Source organism: Microcebus murinus, chromosome 8 (genome assembly GCF_040939455.1).
Source record: "Microcebus murinus isolate Inina chromosome 8, M.murinus_Inina_mat1.0, whole genome shotgun sequence".
Taxonomy (NCBI): domain Eukaryota; kingdom Metazoa; phylum Chordata; class Mammalia; order Primates; family Cheirogaleidae; genus Microcebus; species Microcebus murinus.
Window position 1 is genome coordinate 74,447,015 of NC_134111.1, and position 25,327 is coordinate 74,472,341.

The following is a 25,327-nucleotide window of genomic DNA, read 5'->3' on the forward strand; positions in this document are numbered from 1 at the left end:
CAGTGAGCTGTGATGATGCCACAGCACACTAGTCGGGGTGACAGAGCAAGACTCTGTCTCGAAAAAATAATAAAAAATTTAAAAATATAGTTTTTATGTAGTTTGTCCTTCCATAACACATTGAATGGAATTCCTATTTTAATTACATTTCATTGTGCAAACAATGAATTATAAAAACTTCTTAAAGCAAAATTTACAGTTTATTATACCTGCAAATACATTTTACCTCAAAGAGGTTCAAAGAGGTACAGTTTTTAAACCTAAGAAATAAATAATTCATAACTAGCTTCTCAGACTTAGCAAACTACTTAAATAAAGGTTGACTTTTTTCCCTCAATTCAGACCACCAATTTATTTTCACAGTCCCTAACATCCACAATATCCGGTGGGAAAAAAATCTACCAACTAATTTTCTCATCTTTTTCCAACTTGCACTTACCTTCTACTATAGATTTTTTTAAGGCTCTCCGCTTTCCTGAAGATTAAAAGAAAAAATGTTATCAGCCTTGACCTTCAAAACAAATTCATGAAGTACAAAACATGAACCTGACCACGTTCATCACAAACTAGCATCGTATCTTTCAACTTAAGTCCATATTTGGGATAAGCTCTTCGTGACTATTCTATCCTCGATGCTATCACCCTTCGCCTACAGAGCCTGCCCGGGTAGAAGGCACTGAAGCCAACGAAAAAAGTGTTCTAAACCACCAACAGATCCGCAAGACCTCCTGTTTCAGGAGGCACAACCCAGTTATTTGGGTAAATAATAACCAAGGATTACATAATGTACAGCTATAAAGAGTTTCCAGCATCTGACCATCAGTACATATCTTTCTCCTCCGTTCCCCCTCCCACCCCAGGAAATGGCCCTAATAAGCAATCACTAGGCTTTCTCTCAGGTGTCTACAATACCGCGTCCTTTTCTCGCTTTGGGCTTTGTAGAAGGAATTCTTCCAGCCCTCACTACACCGTCTTGCCCTCGCCTCTCTCCCCCCCTCTCACCCAGCGCCACGGCAGCCCCGTTCCACTACCTCTAAGGTAGGCCCCCATGTCACCCCACAGGGCTCATCTCCACGCGCCACGGCTGCTGCCTTCTCCTCCTCACGACCCTCCCAAACTGCTACCTGGATTATGAGAGGCTCCGGGATCACGAACACTCAGGTTACCGCCTTCCTGGACCACCCTCCTCAGCTCCCCTGTATAGTTCCCTCAGCCGGAGAAGAAAAACCCTCCTCAACTAGCACTTTGCGTCCCCCAAAGACAGCACAGCCGCCTACCTGTCACCCCGCTGTCTCCGGCTTCCTACCGCCACCGCCTCCCGCAGCAGCCTGCCAACTGCAGCACAACAACCCGCCCTCTCATTGGGTGAGTTCACGCTTTCAACAACAGCCTCACTCATTGGCTGCAGCATGTCTGTGTCCCTCCCCTCGGTGCAATGTCTAAGGATTCCGGTGTCCACGCAAGGAAAACATTTCCTCTTCCCCGCCCTTCTTTCCTCTATAATATCTCTCAGTCATGAGATGCACACATGTGGGGAAAATATAGAATTTCAGTCCACTCATGTAATCTCCATTTAGTTCAGGAATCTTTGACTCAGTACCGGAACGTTAAATGGCCTCTCCGCTTTCCTGCCGTAAGGGAGTCGAGATGACAACCTCCATTTCCGGTCGGCTCCCTCTAGAGCGTTGAGTGTCCTGAGAGGTCAGATTGCCGGCCGGTAAATTAGGGATTTGGTGATCGACCTCTTTATAAGGAATCAGAGGTAGGCTTTATGGGGCATGCAGAAAGGGAGAGACTAAGTGGAGAAGGATGATGAGGCGGGGCAGCTCAAGTGGGAAGGAGGTCGAGGAACTAGCGGGAGAGAACTATGAAGTCCTAGTTTAGAGCTGGAGTAGGTAGAGGTGGTTGGAGAAAGTATTGCCGTGATTGTTAAATCTACGTGCTTTTTCCTGTCTATGCCACACGCAACACTCCCCGCCCTGTGGTCTTTTGTGTTTTTTTTGGTTTGGTTTACCTTTGAATCGAACAAAGGCAGAACAGTCCCAATACCGAAAACATGTAAAATAGTAATCATTGTAATTTCTGTCTCACAGACTTGTATGGTTTTAATTAAGATTTTCGTGGTATAATTGTTTATGATACAATGTTAAAGAGAAAAAGAGCAGGATTCAAAATCACATCCATTTTTAGAGTGCCAACTGTTTCTAAGTTGTATATATGCCCTTCCAGCAGGGACTGGAAGGGACACTAAAAGTGGTAACAGTTCATTTGGTTTTTTAAAATTTTCTAATGTTCTCAGAGTATTCACAACTTTTAAAATGAGAGGAACTTAGGATATATACTTGAAAGTCTTTGGTAAACTAAAATTTCATGTAATGGATGTAGCATTATCTTTTTTTTTCTTTCTTTCTTAGAGTAAGTATACCAGCACTTTTCCTGTGCCAGAGCCATTTTCTTTTTTGGAGGTTGATCTCCACCAGACTTGTAGGTTCACTTAAGACATAGATAGTTTTTTAAATGTTCATGACTATATGTTCTCTCTTTATTTAACCAATTTCTTTACTGTTCTTATTTGAGCAGCTCTGAAATGGAAATAACCGGTTTTTTTGTTTTGTTTTGTTCTGAGACAGAGTCTCACTCTGTTGCCCTGGTTAGAGTGCCATGGCGCCAGCCTAACTTGCAGCAACCTCAAACTCCTGGGCTCAAGCAATCCTTCTGCCTCAGCCACCTGAGTAGCTGGGACTAAAGGCTTGCACTAGCCTGCCCGGCTAATTTTTTTTCTATGTATTTTTACTTGGCCAATTAATTTCTTTCTATTTTTAGTAGTAGAACCGGGGTCTCGAACTCTTGACCTTGTGTGATCCTCCCTCCTCGGCCTCTCTGAGTGCTAGGATTATAGGCGTGAGCCACCTTGCCCAGCCGAGAAATAACCGTTTTTGAGTCCTCTGCACAATTTAAGTCACTTTTTCTAATTTATTTTTTTATTGTCAAGTATACATAACTGAAGAGTGTATAAAACATATATACATTTTAATGAATTATAATTAAACAAATGCTCATGTAGCCACCCCTTAGGTTCAGAAATAAAACATTGCCAATAACTTAGAACATATTTTTTTTTCGGCATATTATGGGGGTACAGATTTTAAGGTTTCAATAAATGCCCATTTCCCCCCCTCCCCCCAAAAGTCTGAGTCTCCATCATGACCATCCCCCAGATGGTGCACATCTCACTCATTATGTATAGAACATACATTCTTAACAGGGAATATTGCATATATGGGGTGAAAATTGGTTTTTGGAGGGATGGTAGGGAATCTTCGTTACTGCAATGATTTGTGGCCCTTTGGAGGGACCACCATATATAAGCAGATATATGTGCGTTATAATGTGCGTATATCTGTGTGTTAAAATTTCATTGAGGGGGGAGGATGATTAGGAAAAAAAGTCTAAAAAGGTTTTTTAGAAGGACAGTAATTAAAAATTGGTTGAACAACAGTGCCTTAGAAGCTTTCTACCTGGCACAGTGACATACGGCCATAATCTTAGCACTTTGAGAAGTGGAGGCTGGAGGATTCTTGAGGCCAAGAGTTCAACCTGGGCAACATAGCAAGACCCTGTCTCTATCAAGGAAAAAAAAAAGACACTCCCTATATAAGTTTCTGTGATTTCATCGAGTATACACCAAGAGGTAACTATTATCCTGACTGGTGATTAGCAGTCTCTTGTTTTCCTTTAGTTTTTCCATCTATAATGCAGTCCTAAAAAATGAATTACTAGGTTTTTAATTTAATTCAAGTCAATGTAAATGAGATCAAAGTACATATATTTTTTTTCTGATACTTGATCTGTGTTTCAGTTTACAGTTGAAAAAGTAGATTCATGTACCCAAATTGTTCCAAACACACCTTAATATTTTCCGATAACTGATTTGAGAATCTGTTTTAAGATTAAAATTAATTCAAATTAAATTAAAATTCTCAGTTCCCCAGTTGTACTAGCTATATTTCAAGTGCTAGTGGCTACCCTTTTGGACAGTGCAGATCTAGAGTATATATAGCTAAGAGTGGAATTGTTGACCATTAGGTATTTGAATGTTCAACTTTTCTAGGTCGTGCCAGTTTTTCAGACTTGAAAAACTGAGCTAAGTAACATTCTCACCACCTGGGTGTGAAAGTGGAAGGCACATCACAATGTGTTTTCCCCACTTCTCACAATCTTGCAAGGTAGGTTTTATTCTCATGTTGTATTAAGAAACTGAAGTTCAGAGAGATTAAGGGATTTGCCTTGGATTTCATAGATATTAATAGTGCACAGTAGGAGAATTCGAAACTCTTTTCCTTTAAGTGATCAGGATATCATTGATTTGTGGCTACTCTGAAATAGAAATAGTTTTTCAGGAAAATGAAAAGTTTCCTAAAAATAGTGTTCAACTTTTCAGTCTTTTCAAAAAGTACTTTATGGCTCACGCCTGTAATCCTAGCACTCTGGGAGGCCGAGGCGGGCGGATTGCTCGAGGTCAGGAGTTCAAAACCAGCCTGAGCAAGACCCCGTCTCTACCAAAATATAGAAAGAAATTAATTGACTAACTAAAAATATATATACAAAAAAAATTAGCCGAGCATGGTGGCGCATGCCTGTAGTCCCAGCTACTAGGGAGGCTGAGGCAGTAGGATCGCTGAGCCCAGGAGATTGAGGTTGCAGTGAGCTAGGCTGACGCCACGGCACTCACTCTAGCCTGGGCAAGAAAGTGAGACTCTGTCTCAAAAAAAAAAAAAAAAAAAAGTACTTTAAATATTATATTTGGTAAATTTCTATAAAAGGACCCTTTGTGAAATATTTTAATTAAGTAGAAGAGAAAACACATTGAATTTATGTTTAAAAATTTGTGTAGGGGCCGAGTTCAGTGGCTCATGCCTGTAATCCTAGTACTCTGGGAGGCCAAGGCGGGCAGATCACTCAAGGTCAGGAGTTCAAGACCAGCCTGAGCAAGAGCGAGACCCTGTCTCTACTAAAAATAGAAAGAAATTAATTGGCCAACTAAAAATATATAGAAAAAATTACCTGGGCATGGTGGCACATGCCTGTAGTCCTAGCTACTCAGGAGGCTGAAGCAAAAGGATTGCTTGAGCCTAGGAGTTTGAGGTTGCTGTGAGCTAGGCTGGTGCCACGGCACTCTAACCTGGGCAACAGAATAAGACTCTGTCTCAGGAAAAAAAAAAAATTGTGTAGGATATGTATGCTTTCTTGTTTTTTTCCCAAAGATTTGTCTTCCAAATTACTTAATAGTTTGAGTGTAATAATATTGTATCTTCAAGATAGTCTTCTTTCCGTGGTAATGTTTCAACTTTAATTTCAAAAACTATTTTATCAAAATTTTTTGAAACTTTGTCTTGTAATTTCTCCCAAGTACATTGATATTCAATTAGGGTTAGTATTCTAGAGTTGACACTTATCAAAATAAGGGTTTGTCTTGGAATCTCTTTTAACATTTTTAAATGACACCTTATTTAAAAAAAAAAAATTAAACATGGTATTTCTACATGGCATTAGACATTGTCATTCTAAATAAATGCTTCTAATGCCTTTTGTAATAAATATATTGAATCTTAAGTCAGTCTAAAATCTGAAATCATAATTTTTTCCTTCATATTGAATCCACCAAATAATAATAAAATAATGGATTAAATGTTTCATTCAAAGGTGTAAATTTTGTAGTTTTAATTTGTGTTTGCTGGTTATTGGTTTTTATTCTGTTAAATGTGAAAATCATCAACATAATGTTTGGTGATATCTTAACATGTGTATAAATATTAAGTGTTGGTAAGTTTTTCAGAATTACTATGTACAGTTTTTTTCTCATCTGGGAACTATTTAGTAAAATGAACATTTCACATACTATGTATTTAGTATACATCAATAATTAGCTCTGTCTTCTATTAATAAAGTGCAATATAAGAAATCCTACCTTGTTATTGGGCCTGTCATAGTTATAAATGCACACAAATGGTAATAATTTTTTAGTTTGGCATTATTTCTGGAGAGAAGTGATTATTGAATTGCTACTGCTAACTTTATACAAATTATAGTATAATTAATTCATCCCCTTTAGTTTGAAATGCATAGCAGTTTAAATGGGGACGGAGCTGAAGTTTATTTTTACATTATCTATAAAAATAATGCTAGTAAAACTGAAGTCTTTGTAAAACCATTGAGGACATATTTGAGGAAGCAAATTTAATGATTAAAAAGGGATCCTAAGGTCTCTGCTGGTTCAGTACAGGAATCAGCAAACTGCAGCCTGTGTGCCAAATCCAGCCCACTGCCTGTTTTTTGTAAGGACCATGAGCTAAAAATGATTTTTACAGATGAACATTTTCTTTACTAAGGAACACTAACTTTGAGCCCCAGTTAAGCCAAATAAGACCCCTAAAAGAGGGAATTCTGGTTTTGTTTGTTTGTTTGTTTTTGAGACAGACTATTGCTCTGTCGCCCTGGCTAGTGTGCATTGGCATCATCATAGCTCACCGCAACCTCAAACTCCGATGTTCAAGCAATCTTCGTGCCTCAGCCTCCCACAAGTAGCTGGGACTGCAGATGCACGATCTAGCACACCCAGCTAATTTTTTCTATTTTTAGTAGAAAAGGGATCTCACTCTTGCTCAGGCTAGTCTCGAGCTCCTGACCTCAAGTGATCCTCCCACCTCCCCAAGTACTAGGATTACAGATGTGAGCCACCACACCCAGCCCAGAATTCTATTTTTTTAATTAGGATAGCAGTATAACCAAAATTGTATTTATTTATTAGTTATTATATTTTTAATTTTGTCAATAAAATATTTATGGAAATTTGTTTTCTCTGTTGCTATATACATACTTAACATTAATAGCCTGATTTTAACACTTTTGCCCACAAAGCCTTAAGTATTTACTATCTGACTCTTTTTTTTTTTTTTTTCTGAGACAGAGTCTCACTTTGTTGCCCAGGCTAGAGTGAGTGCCATGGCAGCAGCCTACCTCACAGCAACCTCAGACTCCTGGGCTCAAGCGATCCTGCTGCCTCAGCCTCCCAAGTAGCTGGGACTACAGGCATGCGCCACCATGCCCAGCTAATTTTTTTATATATATTAGTTGACCAATTAATTTCTTTCTATTTATAATAGAGGCGGGGTCTCGCTCTTGCTCAGGCTGGTTTCAAACTCCTGACCTCAAGCAATCTGCCTGCCTTGGCCTCACTATCTGACTCTTTACAGAAAAACTTCATGTAATCATATGTATTTAAAAGCAATAATACTAAAGAAAGCAGGTAAAAAACCCAGTTTATACAACTTTTTGTTATGCATATTTATGTATTATGAAAGGATTGAAAAGAGGAAAACAATATTGCTAAGAAGTTAGGAGCATGTTTCTGAAATCAAACTGCAAAGTTCAAATCCCAGTTTTACCATTTACTATTTTTGTTACTTTTGGAAAGTTATATAATACTTAACTTGGAGTCTTATTACCTTCATCTGTGAAATAGAGATAATGATCATTTAAGTTTAAAGAGTTGATTTAGAAGTAATGGAGTTAATACATGTAAAGCATATTAGCATAGGACACCTGGCACATAGGGCTCAATAAATGTTTTCTATTATTATGAAGAAAGGAACCAAATAATAAATGATTATCTCTAAGTGGTGGGGTAACTGATTATTTTTCTTTTTTATATTTTGTATATGTGTGTTTTTTAACTGTGACCATACACTAGTTATGTAATAAGACACTGTTTTATAAAAATTTTTTAACTAGAATTTTCAAATATTTATATTGGCTCCTTTTTTAAAGCATTAACTTTAAATGTCTCACCTTAAATAAATTTGAGTATTTGATATCTACAGTCTGCATGTTTCTCACTTATGTTAATCTTTTCCTGTAGACATGGCCCATGGACATGGACATGAACATGGACATGGACATAGTAAAATGGAACTTCCAGATTATAAACAGTGGAAGATAGAAGGGACACCATTAGAAACTGTCCAACAGAAGCTGGCTGCAAGAGGGCTAAGAGATCCATGGGGCCGGTAAGATGAATTGAGTAATTTAGATAGAATTTATCTTAGAGATTTGTCTCTATGTTCTTTTTCAATGTATTCTCCTTAAAGAATCATGAAAAATGGCTTTTTACATTAAAGTTTTAAAATCAGCTTTGTTGAAGTGTCATTTATATGCAGTAAAATTGCCCATTTTACATGTGTAATTCTATTAGTTTTGACAGGTGTATACAATTGTGTAACCACCACCACAGTCACGATACAGAATATTTCTATCCTCCCAGAAAGTTCCTTCCTGTCTTTTTGCAGTCAGTACTATCCTACCACTAGCTCCTAGCAATCACTGATCTGCTTTTTTTCTCTATAGTTTTGCCTTTTTTAGAATTTTATACAATTAAAATTGTACAATGGATTTTGTTCTGGCTTCTTTCACTTAACATGCTTTTAATACTTATGCATGTTGTTGCTTCTATGCATATTCCTTTTTTATTACCTTTTTATTTTATATCCATTGTATGGCTATACCTCATTTTGTTTGCCATTTACCATTGAGGTTGTTTCTAGCTTTTGGCTATTTTGAGTAAAGTTGCTATAGCCATTCAAGTAGAAGTTCATGTGAACATATGTTTTCATTCTCTTGGGTAAATAACCTAAGAATGGGATTCCTGGATCATATGATAAGTGTATGATTATTTTTATAAAAAACTACCACACTATTTTCTAAAGTGGCTGTACCATTTTGCATTCCCATCAGTAATATGTGAGAATTTCAATTGTTCAACATCCTTATCAACACTTGGTATTATAGGTATTTTAATTTTAACCATTCTAGTGAATGTAGTAGTAATAACTCCTTGTGGCTTTAATTTGCATTTTTGTAAAGACTAATTATAATGAGAATCTCTTTGTGTGCTTATTTGCTGCTTGTATATTTTCTTTGGTGAAATATCTATTCAAATATTGCCCATTTTATTTAGCAGGGTATTTGTCTTCTCATTGAATTATAAGAGTTCTTTCTATATTTTGAATATAAGTCTTTATCAAATACAAACATTAGCAAATGTCTTTTCCCAGAGTGTTGCTTATCTTTTTATTTTCTTAATAATGTCTTTCAAAGTATTTTAAATTTTGACGAATTCCCAATGTAGCAACTTTTTTCTTTTATAGTTCATGCTTTTTTGCACCCTAAGATTTTCTCCTATGCTTTCTTTTAGAACCTTTCTTATATTTAGGTATGTGATCCATTTTGAGTTAATTTTTGTGTCATGTGAGGTAAGGGTGAAGGTTAATATTTTTACATATGGACATCCAATTGTTCCAACACCATTTATCTTTCCCTCATTGAATTAACTTCAAACCTTTGTCAAAAATCAATTGACCATATGTATGTGCTTTATTTCTAGACTCTATTCTGTTACCCTAATCAGTATGTCTATCCTTATACCAATACCACACTGTCAGGTAGTAGTAGAATTCCAACTTTTTTTTTTTAGCTATTCTAGGTCCTTTGCATTTACATAACAAATTTTAGAATGAGCTTATCAATTTTTATTAAAAGCCTATTTGGATTTAATTGGGATCACATTGAATCTGTTTCACATAGATTCACAGTGTCAATCTATTCCATATCCACTTTGATTCAAATTCACATCAAATTGGGATTAAACTGATGTCTTAACAATATTGAATCTTCCAGTCCATAGACAACGTAGGTCTTCTTTAATTTTCTTAGCAGTATTTTCTTGCTTTACGTGCAGGTCTTGCACATATTTTTTTTAATTTATTTTAAATTATTCTCTCTTTTATGCTATTGAAAATGGTATTTTTAAATATCAATTTCCAATAGTTTGTTGCTAATATTTAAAAAAACACAGTTGAGGCCAGACATGGTGATTCATGCCTATAATCCGAGCAGGATTATATAGGCAGGAGGATCATTTGAGCTGAGGAGTTTGAGACTAGCCTCAGCAACATAGTAAGACATTGTCTTTACAAAACAAAAAAAATTAGCCAGGTATGGTGGCATGTACCTGTATTCCCAGCTACTTAGGAGGTTGAAGCAGGAGGATCACTTGAGCCCAGGAATTTGAGGCTGCAGTGAGCTATCTACTTACATCCTAGCCTAGGCAACAGAACCAGACTCTGTCTCAAAAATAAATAAATAGATAAAAAAAAACACTGTTGACTTTTGTATATTGGTTTTGTGTCCTGTACCTTGGTAAATTTACTTTTTAGTTATAATAGATGTTTTTTTACAGATTCCTTAGAGATTTCTTCATAAATGATCATTTTGTCTACAAAGACAATGTTACATCTTCTTTTTCAGTATACAAACTTTTTTTTTTTTTTTGAAACAGAGTCTCACTTTGTTGCCCAGGCTAGAGTGAGTGCCATGGTGTCAGCCTAGCTCACAGCAACCTCAAACTCCTGGGCTTAAGCAATCCTGCTGCCTCAGCCTTCCGAGTAGCTGGGACTACAGGCATGCACCACCATGCCCGGCTAATTTTTTCTATATATATTAGTTGGCCAATTAATTTCTTTCTATTTATAGTAGAGACAGGGTCTCGCTCTTGCTCAGGATGGTTTCGAACTCCTGACCTCAAGCAATCCGCCAGCCTCGGCCTCCCAGAGTGCTAGGATTACAGGCGTGAGCCACCGCGCCCAGCCTGTACAAACTTTTTATTTCTTTTTTCTTGCTTATCGCACTAACACTGCTGGTATAATGTTTTGGGGGTTTTTTGTTTGTTTGTTTTTATATTTTTTTCTCAACCACTACCGTCTGTGATCAGATATAATGTTGAGTAAGAATGGTGTAAGCAGGGATCATTGCTTTGTTCCTAACTGAGAGAAAGCATTCAGTCTCATCAGTATGATGTTAGTTGTTGGGTTCTCATAGATATCTTTTATCGAGATAAAGAATTTCTGTTCTCTTTCTACATTACTAAGAGTTTTGTTTATCATTATTAATTTTTGTTAAATGCTTTTTCTACATCTATTTTTCTTTTCTATTCTGTTAATATGGTATATTAATGGCTTTTATTGATTTTTCAAACAATAAATCAATCTTGCATTCCTGAGGTGAACCCTACTTCATCATGATGTATCATCCTTTTTGTATATTTCTGGATTCAGTTTTCTAAAATTTTGTTAGGAATGTTGCTGGGTGCAGTAGCTCACACGTGAGATCCTCACACTTCAGGAGGCCAAAGCAAGAGGATCACTTGAGCCCAGGAGTTCAAGACCAGCCTGGGCAACATAGTGAGACCCTGTCTCTACAAAAAGTATTAATAAAAGAATGAGGCCGGGCGCTGTGGCTCACGCCTGTAATCCTAGCTCTTGGGAGGCCGAGGCGGGCGGATTGCTCAAGGTCAGGAGTTCAAAACCAGCCTGAGCAAGAGCGAGACCCCGTCTCTACTATAAACAGAAAGAAATTAATTGGCCAACTGATATATATATATAAAAAAATTAGCCGGGCATAGTGGCACATGCCTGTAGTCCCAGCTACTCGGGAGGCTGAGACAGCAGGATTGCTTGAGCCCAGGAGTTTGAGGTTGCTGTGAGCTAGGCTGACGCCACGGCACTCACTCTAGCCTGGACAACAAAGTGAGACTCTGTCTCAAAAAAAAAAATAAATAAATAAAAAATAAAAGAATGAGCTGGGCATGGTTGCAGGCGCCTTTAGTCCCAGCTACTTAGGAGACTCACTTGAGCCCAGGAATTTGAGGATTCAGCAAGCTACGATGTTGCCACTGCACTCTAGCCTGGGCAACAGAGCAAGACTCTGTCTCAAAAAAAAAGAATATTTGCATCTGTGTTCATGAGGGTTATTATTCTATAGTTTTTTTCCTTCTAACATCTTTGTCTGGTTTTGGTATCTAAATTTCTAAATTAGATCTGATTAGCTCTCATATGTTCTAGTAAGTCAGATTTTTATGAGTTAGGTAGGGGTTTTTTTGCATAACATGATTTTTTTTATGACTTGTCTTTATCTGTGGGAGAAGACTTTTTCCCTAGAGCTTTCTGACTTCTGTTTACTTCTCTATTCAGAGTACTCATAAGAATGATTGCCAGAGCAGGAAATCAGTCTTCTAAAGTTCAGGATGCTATGACAGGGAAAAGCTGCAATCCTCTTGAATACTAATAATGATGTCCAGTGTTACACACTCCTGTGTCAATATATATCATATGTGAACCTGTTTAATCTTTATAGCAACACTGTAAAGTAGATAGTAATCATCATTGAATAGAAGGAGCAGCAGACCCTGACAGGTTAAATACCTTGCCCAGCCTGAAAGGGCTATAAATCTGTAAGTGGCAGAGCAAAGATTAATACTCCAGTGTCTAACTTCATCTTTCATTTTGTATGATATTATAATGACTAATATGGGCAGAGCCACCCAGCTGACCTGTGACAGATAGGCTGAAGTGAGTCTTGCATTTGAGAGTTCTGTAAACTCCTGAGTAGTGTGGCTGTGAAATGTGAAATTATTAAGTGCTATTTTTTCTATTTTATATGTGAGATTTGGACATACATACTTAATTATCCTATACCACAGAAAGATTCCTATTGTGATCCACTTATCTTATATAGGGTTGCATTTAAGTATGTTAGAAAGGCCAGGCGAGGTGGCTCACGCCTGTAATCCTAGCACTCTGGGAGGCTGAGGCGGGAAGATTGCTCGAGATCAGGAGTTCGAAACCAGCCTGAGCAAGAGCGAGACCCGTCTCTACTATAAATAGAAAGAAATTGGCCAATATATAGAAAAAATTAGCCGGGCATGGTGGTACATGCCTGTAGTCCCAGCTATTCGGGAGGCCGAGGCAGTAGGATTGCTTGAGCCTAGGAATTTGAGGTTGCTGTGAGCTAGGCTGACGCCATGGCACTCACTCTAGCCTGGGCAACAAAGCGAGACTCTGTCTCAAAAAAAAAAAGGATGTCAGAAAGGTGAAAATTTAGTTCATTTTACTCAGTGAATGTATACAAGTTGTGTGTGATTATAATTTTTCCCTTTTTTTCCTCTAGTAATGAAGCTTGGAGATACATGGGCGGCTATGCAAACAATGTTTCCTTTATTGGTGCATTATTAAAAGGATTCAAATGGGGATTTGTTGCATTTGTGGTAGCTGCAGGGGCTGAATATTTCCTGAAGTCCGTGAATAAAGATAAGAAGCATCACTGAAGATAATACCTGGAACATAATTCTCTTATAAAAATAAGATTTCTTCACTGTAGCCTACTTGTGTCTGTGTTTGTCCCTTAAAGATTATAAGTAAGATTTAATAAAGAAAAGCATATTCCAGTCTGTTTTTGTCATTCTTAAAAAAAATAAAAAAGTATCTCAAGCCATATCAGATTTGATTTAGAATACATTGGGGGTTAGGGACCAGCTCAGTGCATTCTGCATATAGCAGGCAACCAGCATATTTTTCACTCTACAAATGGATATGTTCACAAGGTTGCAGTGAGTTATGATGACACACTGCACTTGGTGACAGCAAGACTCTGTCTCAAAAAAAAGAAAAAGTTTTCAAAGAAACAAAGAGCAATGGGACAAATAAAAATAGATGATAGATTTAAACATAATCATAGTGATAATTAAATGTAAATGGTCTAAAGTTTAAACTCTAAGACAATCTAATTAAAAGACAAATTGTCAGCTTGGGCAAAAAAGCAAGACCCAACTATAAGCTGTGTATATGAAAACCCTTTAAAGGGTAAAAGAATGGAAAAAGATATACTGTGCAAACAATAATGAAAAGAATGTTGAAGTGGCTATGTTAATATCAAAGTAGATTTTAGAATAAATATTTTCTGCAATAAAGAGACATTTTGTAATAGATCATTAACAGGACATGCTTTAAAATAATATGAAGCAAAACCAGATAGAACTTACACGAGTAATAGACTAAACACAAATACGGTTTTATCTTTCTCACCAATTGATACAAGCAGAAAGTGAGTCTTATGACTTGAACACTTGATACAGTATTTAAAGGATAACCAACAAAAGCAGAGCACACATTCAAGTGCACATGATACATTTATCACAATAGACTACATTCTGGGCCATAAAGCAAGGCTCAATAACTTTAAGAGGATTGAAATCATACAAGGTATATTCTCAGATCACAAGGAAATTAGATTAACAATTAACATCTGAGAAATCCACACATTTGGAAATTGGATGTCATACTTAAAATATCCTTTTCTCAAAAAAGTCTAGGGAGAGTAGAAAATATTTTTAACTGAGTGAAAATGAAAACAAAATATGGAATGCAGCTAAGATTGACCTTGAGCTGGAGCTAGACAGAGGAGGAAAAAAGACAAATAGCAAGATCAGTAACAAATGGGGACGTCACTACAGATCCCAGATACATTAAAGCAATAAGGGCATTCATTATACAGACAACTTTATGCTGATAAATTTGAGTTTTGATGACATTGACAACGTCCTTAAAAAGACAAGCTACCTGCCAGGTGCGGTCGATCATGCCTGTAGTCCTAGCACTCTGGGAGGCCGAGGCAGGCAGATAGAGCTCAGGAGTTCAAGACCAGGCTGAGCAAGCGCGAGACCTGTCTCTACTAGAAAAATAAAAAGCTGGACAACTAAAAATATATAGAAAAAAATTAGCTGGTCATGGTGGCGCATGCCTATAGTCCCAGCTACTCGGGAGGCTGAAGCAAAAGGATCGCTTGAACCCAGGAGTTTGTGGCTACTGTGAGCTAGGCTGACGCCATGGCACTCTAGCCCTGGCAACAGAGTGAGACTGTGTCTCAAAAAAAAAAAAAAAAAAAAAGACAAGCTACCAGAGCTCGCTCACAGTAGATAACTTGAATAGTTATATATCTACTAAATTGAATTTCTGGTTAATCATAAATTCATCTGCTGAGTTAGGTAGAAAGAAACAAGATGAGACATGCAGTACTCAATATATTTATAGCAGAGTAACAGTTTTGCTCTCCCATCTTAGAGTTGATTCTTTTTACCCATCATAATTTATTTTTCTGGAAGCAAGGAGTGAAGTTTTCCTTCTATTTTATTTATCTGAAAATTATTAACTCAATTCCTTAGTAGCTGCAAAGCAACTTTGAAGGGGGCTCTGTTTTGATACACCTAATGAAATAGATTCAGACATGTCTTCTTGAAAGTAACATGACTGGAGGACAAGGTGGCATAGGAAATCATGTTACTATCAAGAGAAGAAATGAGAAGAAAATGAAAAAGGAAAAGAAGGTTGCAGGACAACAGCTTAATGGAAGCAACAGAGACAAGCTAAATTTAGTATATGATAAGGTGCGTTTATAGTCAAATACATGCTATTTCAATCAAATCTAGACTGATATCGAGGAAACCAATTTTCCCCCTTTATATTGAGTTTTAAAGGAAATTTACAAAGTCAATCTGCATATTAATGTAAATGTTTTTTAACTTGGGAGAGGGAAGACATGGACCAGGCCTACTTGATTAGGGGCTAGATAGAAGTATTCCAGTAGAGATAAATTGAGTCTTATATTTTATTCTTCTCTTCCTCTTCCCTATCACTGACTATTTGTCATTTTTCTATTTAAAAATAAGATTATGACAGAATGGACTTGTTTTCTAACATGGTGGTCCCCCAGGTGGGATGTACACACCTCAGGGAATGTGGAAGACCATCATCCATTGAGGTAAGAAAGTATTTAAGCTGATATTTATATTTATTTTCATGTTTAATGAAAATTAATTAAATTGTGCTAATGTTTTCATTTTAATATTTTTCAGTGAAGGATTGAGTTCAGTGTGCTAATGTTTAGTATACAGATTCACAGTAGGGTTTTTTCCTCACACAGTGGATATCTAAGTGGTTACACAGAATAGTGGTAAGGTATCCTGAGATGAAAGCAAGAGTTCTACCCTCCAAAGGCGAGAACAAAATTGTGCTACAGACTATACTTTATATATTATCAGTTTTTGGAATTATCTACTAGTTTTAACTAAACACCTCCATGAAGTAGATAAATGGTTTAAAAAGATTTTTACAGCTAGAGTCGGTGGCTCACGCCTATAATCCTAGCACTCTAAGAAGCCAAGGCCAGAGGATCGCCACAGCCCAGGAGTTTGAGGTTGCTGTGAGCCCCGATGATGCCACTGGACTCTACCTGGGGCAACAGAGTGAAACTCTCAAAAAAAAAAAAAAAAAAAAAAGTTTTTTTTTTTTTTACAAAGAAACTGCTAATTGAAGCTAAAACTAATAATGCAAGAACAAGCAAACAAGAATAAAATAGAAAGCTATTAACTCTTTATCAGCAACATTACCAGGTGATGGGCTAATCATGGAAAAAGTCAACCCCCCTCACACACAAAAAAAACATGGAGACTATAATACTGGACCTGGACACACTATCAGTACAATGAACCTTGCCCAAAGAGCGTATTGATCTGATATGTTAACTAATGATAGCATATAGTCATCATGGTTAGCAAGACATTTTAAAATATGTTTAATCTTTGTCTTTAGTTTCTACATGTGTGCATTTTTAACGTACATATATGGTAATATTTACATATAGCATAAAAAATGAGCTACCACATCCAGCCTGTATTCAGTTCTTAAAAAATACCATTTGAACTCGTCAGAGTTTTAAAATATGCTTTAATGTATAGTTTATTAAGAACAACCCAGGTAGTTTATCAACAAAAATGAAATGTTATTTCATGGTGTCCTTTTGTTCAGTTGGCAGCATGAATTTCACAATCTGATACAATCAATCCTCATTGGCCCTCAGAATCTCCAGTTACAAAGTACTCAAATTCGATCAGCTATGCTAATGAGTGGAATCCCTCAAGTGAGTCCTGGTTTACCTCGACATCAATTTGGTGAGAAAAACAGATTTTTTGCATTCTGTTGGCATTTACTTGCCTATGATTCTGTCAGAAATCCTACCAGAAAGGATTACCGCAAAGAGGAATTAAATTTTAACTTTATTAAAATTATAACATATAAGATATATATTTTATTTATAATATTATATCATTATTATAAACATGTAAACTATCTAAAATGCTAACTCATTTAAAGATCAAATTATTTATGCCATATAATACATTAGACTGAATTGCTTCTGATACATATAAACTATTTAAAACTGCTTTAGCAATAAAAAACAAAATCCCCATATCTTAAGATCTGTGTATTTTTCTGTTTAATCTCTCATGCAACAAAATGAAGTAATTCTTTTGAAATACAGCCCCAAATTATAAAACTTAACTGAAAATAATTTTGGTTGTTGCTAAAGACTTACGTTTTTGGGAATGCATTACAAAATAAAGACATTACAAAATAAGAACATGTACACTTAAAATGAAAATCAGAAGATTTTGTGCCATTTGGAAAAGTGAAATATTTTCATTTTGTATTTTAAAACTGAAAGAATAATTCTTAACAATGTGCCAAACAGTTCTCTTCAAAGCAAATTATGGCTAAAAAGAAATATTTTGCTTCTATATTTTTACCAATTATGCTATTTATAAATTATTAATTGTCTCATCATAAATAAAGCACTCCCTGCAATGTTCTATCTACTCTCATTTTAATTAATTTTAAAACTGAATTTAAAAATAATAACGGCACTTAACATACATTTTCCTGTTTATCTGGAAATTAATCAAATATCTTTCTAAATTTACTGTCGTAATTTTAAATACATCTTAACAAAGATTTTTCTAATATTTCACATTTAAATGAATTACACATATTAGTAAATGTTTCACGAGTATAGCTCTTCTTGTACTATATATATATATTTTATTTATTTTCTTGCTTCAGAATTTTCATGAGAAATATAATACTAACTGTTCAGTGACTTAGTATTGAAGGCCAACTCTGTGGTTCACAGTAACCATAGCAATAACTGTCCTAAAAATAAAGACTTCCTTTGTCAGCACAGATGGGATCATCTTAGTGAGGAAGAATCAGGTTCACAGACAGTGGCATCACCTGGACCTTGGAATCCCACATAGTAGTAATATAATACAATAGCATGAGTGTTTAATGCAGACGTAAAGCTTAAAATTAGATTTTATATTCAGACAAGACTTTCTAGTGAAACATATTTAAAAACTAAAACTATGTCTATAGATGCCAAATAATTTCCAACAAGGAAACATATCACAATTCATACACAATTTAACAATATGAGGATTTAATATAAGGTATTAGTTCCTTAATTCATGACCTGCAAATGCTTCTTTATAGGTGATCTGGATTTGTTGGCAACTACAATTCTAATATACCAATTTCTGTATTTATAAGCAGTCATAAAATGAAATTTTTTATAGTCTTATACCCTATACATATTTCTATTAGAGCATTTATCACAATGTATCATAATTGTACATATAACTGTCTGACTTTTTTATTAAACCATGGCTTCCTGGAAGACAAGGACTGTACCTACCGGTATGCAATAGTTAGTATCTGTTGGATGAATGAATTCATAATTAGAGATCTAAAAATACAAATGAGGTAATAGAAATAATTTGCCACAGATTAATATCTCATTTTATAACCCTGTAAAGGTTCAGTGAGAATGAAGGATTGCAGAGATTCACGTATTTTCCAATGACTAAGAGATTTCATGGATTCCAATCACCTATCAGAAAACTGAGATCATAAACAAAAGGCCTGTGGTGGTGACATGGGCACAGATTTCAGAATTGGAAGGCACTGCCTCAATCCCATGGTGAGAAGGTTAGAACGGAGTGAAGCCTAAGCATTCTGACACACTTGGTAGAACCTTACCCAACTTGTTGATGAGTTGGTGATAAAAATATTAATACTAACCATCACAGGCTGAGAACAATTTATGCTATATCAACCAATTACTCTATGCCCATTGTATGCAATAAACACCTCTCCTTTAATACATTGGTCATTTTTGGTTTTTGGTTTTGTTTTGTTTTATCAAAATTACAAGGAATAGAACCCCTGCATGCAAATAATGGGGCATGCTAAATAATGGGGTATGCTCGCCAAACCTTCCTCCAATGTCCAAGTCAAGGAAGCTCTGTGGAATTGTAACTAGAACAGAAGCAGACTTCTCAGCTCCTTTTCTTTGCACTGTATTCATTCATGTGACAAATATTTATTGAGCACCTCATATGTACCAGTGGTATTCATGGCACTTAGGATACATCAATGAACAAAACAAGTTTCTCTTCTCTTGGAACTTACATTTCAGTGCAGAATTATTATTTTTTTCCAGATGCTAATAGTGGGGATTCTCACCACCTGGCAGGCACCAGAGACATTTTGTCGACATGCAGTATATTTTACCAACCAAACATCTTTTTCCCAGAAACATAAGTGTATTTATTTAAAAAAAAAAAAAACCAAAACATTAGAGGTAGAATCTTACTGTGTTGCCCAGGCTGGATTCTAACTCCTGGCCTCAATCGATCCTCCTGCCTCCAAAAGTGCTGAGATTACAGGCATGAACCAGTGCACCCAGCCTTAAATCAGTGTTTACGTGGGCTATAAATTCCTGTTTTACTTGATCATCTAAAGTCAACCATCTACAAAACAAAGTAACTGGGAATAAAAGCACAACCAGTTGATTTTAAAAGAGTTTCATAATATGTTACTCTTCTATCACATGCACACTACCCTTCTCTTTTAAATCAGAAATCTCCATCTAGATAAAACCAGACAATCTCATCCAATTTATGCATTGAGCTCTCCTTTTAATCTACCTACAAGCATTGACCATACTCCCTTTATAAATTACATCACTCTTTTCCCCCTTCCACTACCCTTGAAGATCAACCAATTGTTCTTGCTGAAAGTAATAAAGATAACAAAATGCATAATTCCCCAAAGCTACAAAATCTAAAATAACAAAGTGGTTTGCATATGCAGCTTTTGCTGAGAATGTAGTGGGTTAGTATGGCAAACTGGGCTGCGTGAGATGTGGCCTGAGTGTGTTATTGATGGAGTGGAGTTGCCCTGGTCCTGTGGATTAACAGGAAACATTCTCTTCTGTGCTGAGGGTCCTATGGTCTCCATAGGCCACAAGAGATATTAAGGCATCTTCTTGCCAAGCCAGGAACCATGTAGACTTAGCTGCAACACTGCGGAGTTCCAGAGCTCAACATTAAGAAACTGGTTGAAACTCCAGGATATTTTTCAGTATTTTTTTTTTTACTCTCTGTCTTACTCACTAGAACCTAATTCCTGCCACAAATGTAATAAATCCCATCTCTTCAAGCCCTCAGCATGATGCTTCTACCTAATTTACTATTTATGTCATTCTACTTTTCAAACTTCTGAGCTCAAATGATCAGCCGGCCTCGGCCTCCCAGAGTGCTAGGATCACAGGCGTGAGCCCCCGCACCCGGCCTATCTCATTTTACTTTGCTTTACTGTTGTCTTGCCTCTAAGTTGTGGACTCCTTGAGACTAAGACCAGGCACCTTCATCTTTATTTTCTTACTCAGTGTGTATCTCCTATGAACAAGGACATTCTCTTACATGATCACAATACTATTATCATGCTTGCAATAGACTGAATGTCCCCCTCAAAATTTTTATGTTGAAACCTACTATCCAATGTGAGTGTATTTGGAAGTGAGGCCTTTGGGAGGTGAGTAGGTCATGGGGGTGGACCCCTCATGAATAGGATTAGTGGCCTTCAAAAGAGACCCCAGAGGCCGGGCACGGTGGCTCACGCCTGCCTGTAATCCTAGCACTCTGGGAGGCCAAGGCAGGCGGATTGCTCGAGGTCAGGAGTTCGAAACCAGCCTGAGCAAGACCCTGTCTCTACTATAAATAGAAAGAAATTAATTGGCCAACTAATATATATAGAAAAAATTAGCCGGGCATGGTGGCGCATGCCTGTAGTCCCAGCTCCTGGGGAGGCTGAGGCAGCAGGATGGCTTGAGCCCAGGAGTTTGAGGTTGCTGTGAGCTAGGCTGATGCCACGGCACTCACCCTAGCCTGTGCAACAGAGTGAGACTCTGTCTCAAAAAAAAAAAAGAGACCCCAGAGAGCTCCCTCACTGTTTTACCATATGAGGGCACAGTGAAAAGATGGCCATCTGTGAACCAGGAAGCAGGCCCTCACCAGACACCAAATCTACAAGGCACCAAACAAGTGCCTTGTTCTTGGACTTCCTAGCTCCAGAACTGTGAGAAATAAATTTCTGTTGTTTATAAGCCACCAGTCTATGGTATTCTGCTATTATCAGGCCAAATGGATTAAGAATAGATGTTGACCCATGAAATTTAACATAGATACCCAACATTATCTAATATATAGTCTATACCAAAATTCCCATTTGTCTATAACTGACTTTTATTAACTTGCTTATTATCCTTTTATCTCCAAAATAACTCTTTTTCTTTCTATCCCTGATAGTTATGGGCCCTCCTCAAAGCTAAACCAATGCCCTCCCCAAAGCAAAGAATGCCCAGTTCTCTATAGCAGTGACCCACCATCACTACACATGGCACCCCATTTATTCTTTACACTAGAAAGTATTATTTCTATTTTCATATAAGAAAAATGAGGTTCACAGAGTTTCATTAGCTTGGCTACAGTCACACAGATATTTATTATTCAGAGTCAAAATTTGCACTCAGATCTCTTACTTCACAGCCCATGTTCTTTCTACTACACTTTACTGTCTACCATACCAAATCTGTATTACTTTAATGGGGCAGCAAGGTTTTTTATTTGTTTAAATGAGACATAATTTTATTACTTATCAGTGATTACTAAACACATGAGTTTTAGTGTTTTCTCTGTTATCTCTTACATTCTAGGACCTCTGTGAGGGCAGAGCTAGTCTTGTTCTTGGAGATACCCTCAATGAATGTCTGTTAGATAACTGCATGATGGACTCAAAATAAATATATACAAAGCATATTTTTCAAAGTGATTTTCTAATCCAGTAAGGGCTGTAAAAATTCATAATAAGAAGTTGATCCGGCAGGAATTTATTCTGCTGCATTTTTTACATTTTCAACAATAATTGCTTCATTCAAACCATCATCTCCTCTCATTCAACCTTGCAACCGTGCTTGTGTTCAATTTTCAGACCCAGCATAGACTCCAATCCTCTTTCTTTCTTTTATTTATTTATTTTTTTTATTATTTTTTCTTATTTTCCAATCCTCTTTCGCCAATGACTCCAGCTTGAAGTTTTCCTTTTGTTCTCATCTTTAACCTATAAATAGCATTTTTGTTATACATTTATTATACTTTAGTTTTTCTTATTATAGAATTCAGCATTATTACCCATAAACAATAATAAAAAGCAATATTTTTCCAGTTATTTGTCATCATTTAATTTAATATTGCAGCTAACTCAACTCTCTAAGAATTAAATTTTTTTACACTTGAATTATCTTTCATAAAAAGTCTTCTAAAATGTACTAAATATTTTTCTTCCTCTTGAAAAAGCATGCACAGAACACTCTTTAACTTTTTCTGACTCAGACCATGATTGAAAGCATCTGCCATTGCACTAGTCCATGGCACAGAGATGCCCAGACACTAAATGACTCCAACTGCTTTTTCTGTCATTTTCGTCATATACTCTTTTGCTTCATCCACAGCCAGCTGCCACTTCTTTCTTCTGATTCAGCTCTGGAAAATCCTTTTCTAATTCTCAGCTCCTAATAATCTAGGAAACCAGCCAAATGAACCTGTTATCATTTGTGATAAAAATAACTAGACTCTGAAGATCTTATAAATAAACTGAATTAATTTTGTGACACCTTCTTTGTGTACTCAAATGCCTATTTTTTTACTTTCTAGCTCTTGGTTTGACTAAAAATTATTTCCTGATAAGCAAGGCATTAGCTCACAGGTATTACCAATAAAATAGGTTTAAGTACATAAAATGAATGCATAATATTGCATTGTTCAAAGAGTTTTACATCTGCATGTCCTCCTTAGGGACTCCTTGAGGACAAGGACTCTATTTCTTTACATGGTACCTAGCACATAGTAGAAAAATGTTTGCTAAATGAATGGATATTATAGCATAGCCTCTTGATGTGACAGAAATTTTTATAATAATTTATTTGCCCTTTTCACCTTGTTGGGGGTGGGGAGGGAATTTTGGGAAGAGGTGGAATGGAAGCTATTAATACAACTTCTAAGCTCTAAGTGTAGGACCTTTGCCTTTTCTTCCCACTATATTCCCAAAGGCTAGATCAATGCCTGGTACATAGTAATTTATTTAGCACCTACTCTATGCCACGCATATTCTAAAGATTAATTTGTGTAATAATTCCATAAGGTTAGGATTATTACTATTATTCCTTTTTTATGAATGAGAAAACTGAGACACAAAGAAGAAACCTGCCCAAGATCACACAGCTAGTGAGAGGCAGAGACAGAATTCAAACCCAGAAACTAGTTCCAGAGTCAGTACTCTTAACCCTTATGTAATAGTGCCAGATATATTTTTGGAAATGACTTAGTTAATTACTAATTTCTGCATTTTGCTTTGCTTGTGAAGCCTGATGGTACTAATCTACAGTCGACTTCTCTTACAGAAACCCAGGATATTAGAATTAGAGGTTTACTGTATTCTTCTCAAGAATGTATTCTTCCAGAGGAGCAGAGGCAGGATGCGTGACCAGGAAGTGCAGATAGGGAGTCTTTGCTGTGGCTATTCTCCACCTTCCAAGTCACTGTGACATAAGGAAAAGCACTAGATAAGGTGCTAGGAAACCTGGGATCTTGTCATAGTTCTGCCATTAGCTGGTTGTGAGACTTCTCAAACTGGTTATTTGTGTTAAGCCTCAGATTCTTTATCTGAAAATTGAGTTGTGGTTGAGGGGGAAGAGAGAAAATGTTTGAGTTAGAACATTTGTTCTGAATCTTGGCTATACCTTGAAATCATCTGGAGAGCTTTAAAAATTACTAATCCCTGAGTACGACTGTCAGAGATTCTGACTTAATTAGTCTGGGATGGTACCTGGCCACTGAGATTTTTAAAGCTCCTTAGGGAGAGTCTAATGTGCAGCCAAGCTTAGTAACCACTGGATTTGATGAAATTGTTGGTTCTTTGTGCGGACAGAGAACGACAGAGAGGCTGAATCAATACTGCCCATAGACCATGCAACTAGGAACCCTGCAGTGGGCCCTGATTTAGAGGGCCCTGACTAGCTCTTCTCAGGCTATGGCCTTCCTCCAGGTGGGGAGAAAGATCAGAGAGGCAGGATGAGTCTGTGAGGCCAAGAGGACATGCCCACACAGAGACTCTCTGTCTAGAACCCTCTCTGGGTATCAAAGACCTGAAATTCTCAAATAGCCCTTGAGCCTCCTACCAGGGCCTGCACTGGCCTCTTCCCCAAATCGATATTCCAAGGGCAAACTGTATTGCAAGGATGCACATCCTTAAGCCCAAGGGGTGGTTGATTGTAGGAGGATAAGAATGGAGTGTGGACTTGTAGGCTGGACTGTACACAGTCATTGTTTGACAGCTGCTGGGGCCAGGGATGGGGATGGCAAGGGGTCAGAGAGTTAAATGCCTGGCCCTGCTGGTGGTCTGCGAAATGGGAAGACAATGCGGGCTCCCAATGTGGGCCAGGAAAAGCCCTCAGGCAAAGAAGTGCATGTGCTAGGTTAGAAGTCATACTGGTGAGTGTTGAAATGGTAAAAATCAGAGACTATGGCAAGGTGGGTCTGGGTTAAGTCCACTGTGATGGTTCTACTGACAACCATAACAGGCTTTCACTTAGAATGGGGTGGGTTGGAGGTGATGATGGAGATCAGGTGTTTAGAATAGTGGTTTTAAGATTAAGGACAGGTGCTAATATGTAATAAAATTTTCCTTAGCATACCAAAAAATGAGAAACATATGTATGACATAGTGAATCTTTCATAAAGCTCAGGGTATTTGAGTTAAAAGGTTATTCTTTATTTGGTGACTGTTTTTAAATTTTTTATATATATATATATATATATTAGTTTGCCAATGAATTTCTTTCTATTTATAGTAGAGATGGGGTCTCGCTCTTGCTCAGGCTGGTTTCGAACTTCTGACCTCGAGCAATCCGCCCACCTCGGCCTCCCAGAGTGCTAGGATTACAGGCGTGAGCCACCACGCCCGGCCTGGTGACTGTTTTTTATAGTTTTTTATTTTTTCCCTTTTATGAACTTATAAGGATAGTAGATAATATATGTTCGTTTTAGAGTTATGCCTGTTTTTAACATCCTTACTTTGCCCAGAAAACTTGGCATACATAGTCTCCTGTTCCACTTCCTGTTCTAGGAAATACAGATGTTTAGGAACCT

The 25,327-nt window shown here is 37.0% G+C and overlaps 2 protein-coding genes and 1 long non-coding RNA gene across 8 annotated transcripts in view; 2 read left to right on the forward strand and 1 right to left on the reverse strand.

The window, feature by feature from the left end:
* HYCC2 (hyccin PI4KA lipid kinase complex subunit 2) overlaps window positions 1-1,362 on the reverse strand; it is an 82,858-nt gene extending 81,496 nt beyond the window's left edge. For 3 of the 4 annotated variants that reach the window (XM_076005791.1, XM_012739044.2, XM_076005790.1), the window contains exons 1-2: window positions 1,278-1,362; window positions 440-475 (exon numbers count right to left, since the gene is read on the reverse strand). The gene's annotated coding sequence lies outside the window, so the exon portion shown is untranslated. Of the gene's footprint in view, window positions 1-439; window positions 476-1,124; window positions 1,258-1,277 lie in introns of those variants that run through there. The other variant, XM_012739042.2, reaches the window with a different exon arrangement.
* Window positions 1,363-1,473: 111 nt separating this feature from the next.
* On the forward strand, window positions 1,474-13,268 carry NDUFB3 (NADH:ubiquinone oxidoreductase subunit B3). Of its 3 annotated transcripts, none has more exons than XM_076005793.1 (4): window positions 1,474-1,762; window positions 3,500-3,691; window positions 7,919-8,066; window positions 13,060-13,268. In XM_076005793.1, exons 3-4 carry the CDS (start codon window positions 7,921-7,923, stop codon window positions 13,214-13,216), a joined length of 303 nt encoding a protein of 100 aa, XP_075861908.1. In that variant the 5' UTR covers window positions 1,474-1,762; window positions 3,500-3,691; window positions 7,919-7,920; the 3' UTR covers window positions 13,217-13,268. The 3 variants fall into 3 exon arrangements, with proteins under 3 accessions (XP_075861908.1, XP_075861909.1, XP_012594493.1); XM_076005794.1 differs by having other exon boundaries at window positions 3,528-3,691; XM_012739039.3 differs by lacking the exon at window positions 3,500-3,691 and having other exon boundaries at window positions 1,478-1,762.
* LOC142872303 (uncharacterized) lies at window positions 10,378-11,836 on the forward strand. Its single transcript, XR_012920509.1, has 2 exons — window positions 10,378-11,336; window positions 11,693-11,836. It is a non-coding gene; the product is annotated as an uncharacterized LOC142872303 (long non-coding RNA).
* Window positions 13,269-25,327: the final 12,059 nt, after the last annotated feature.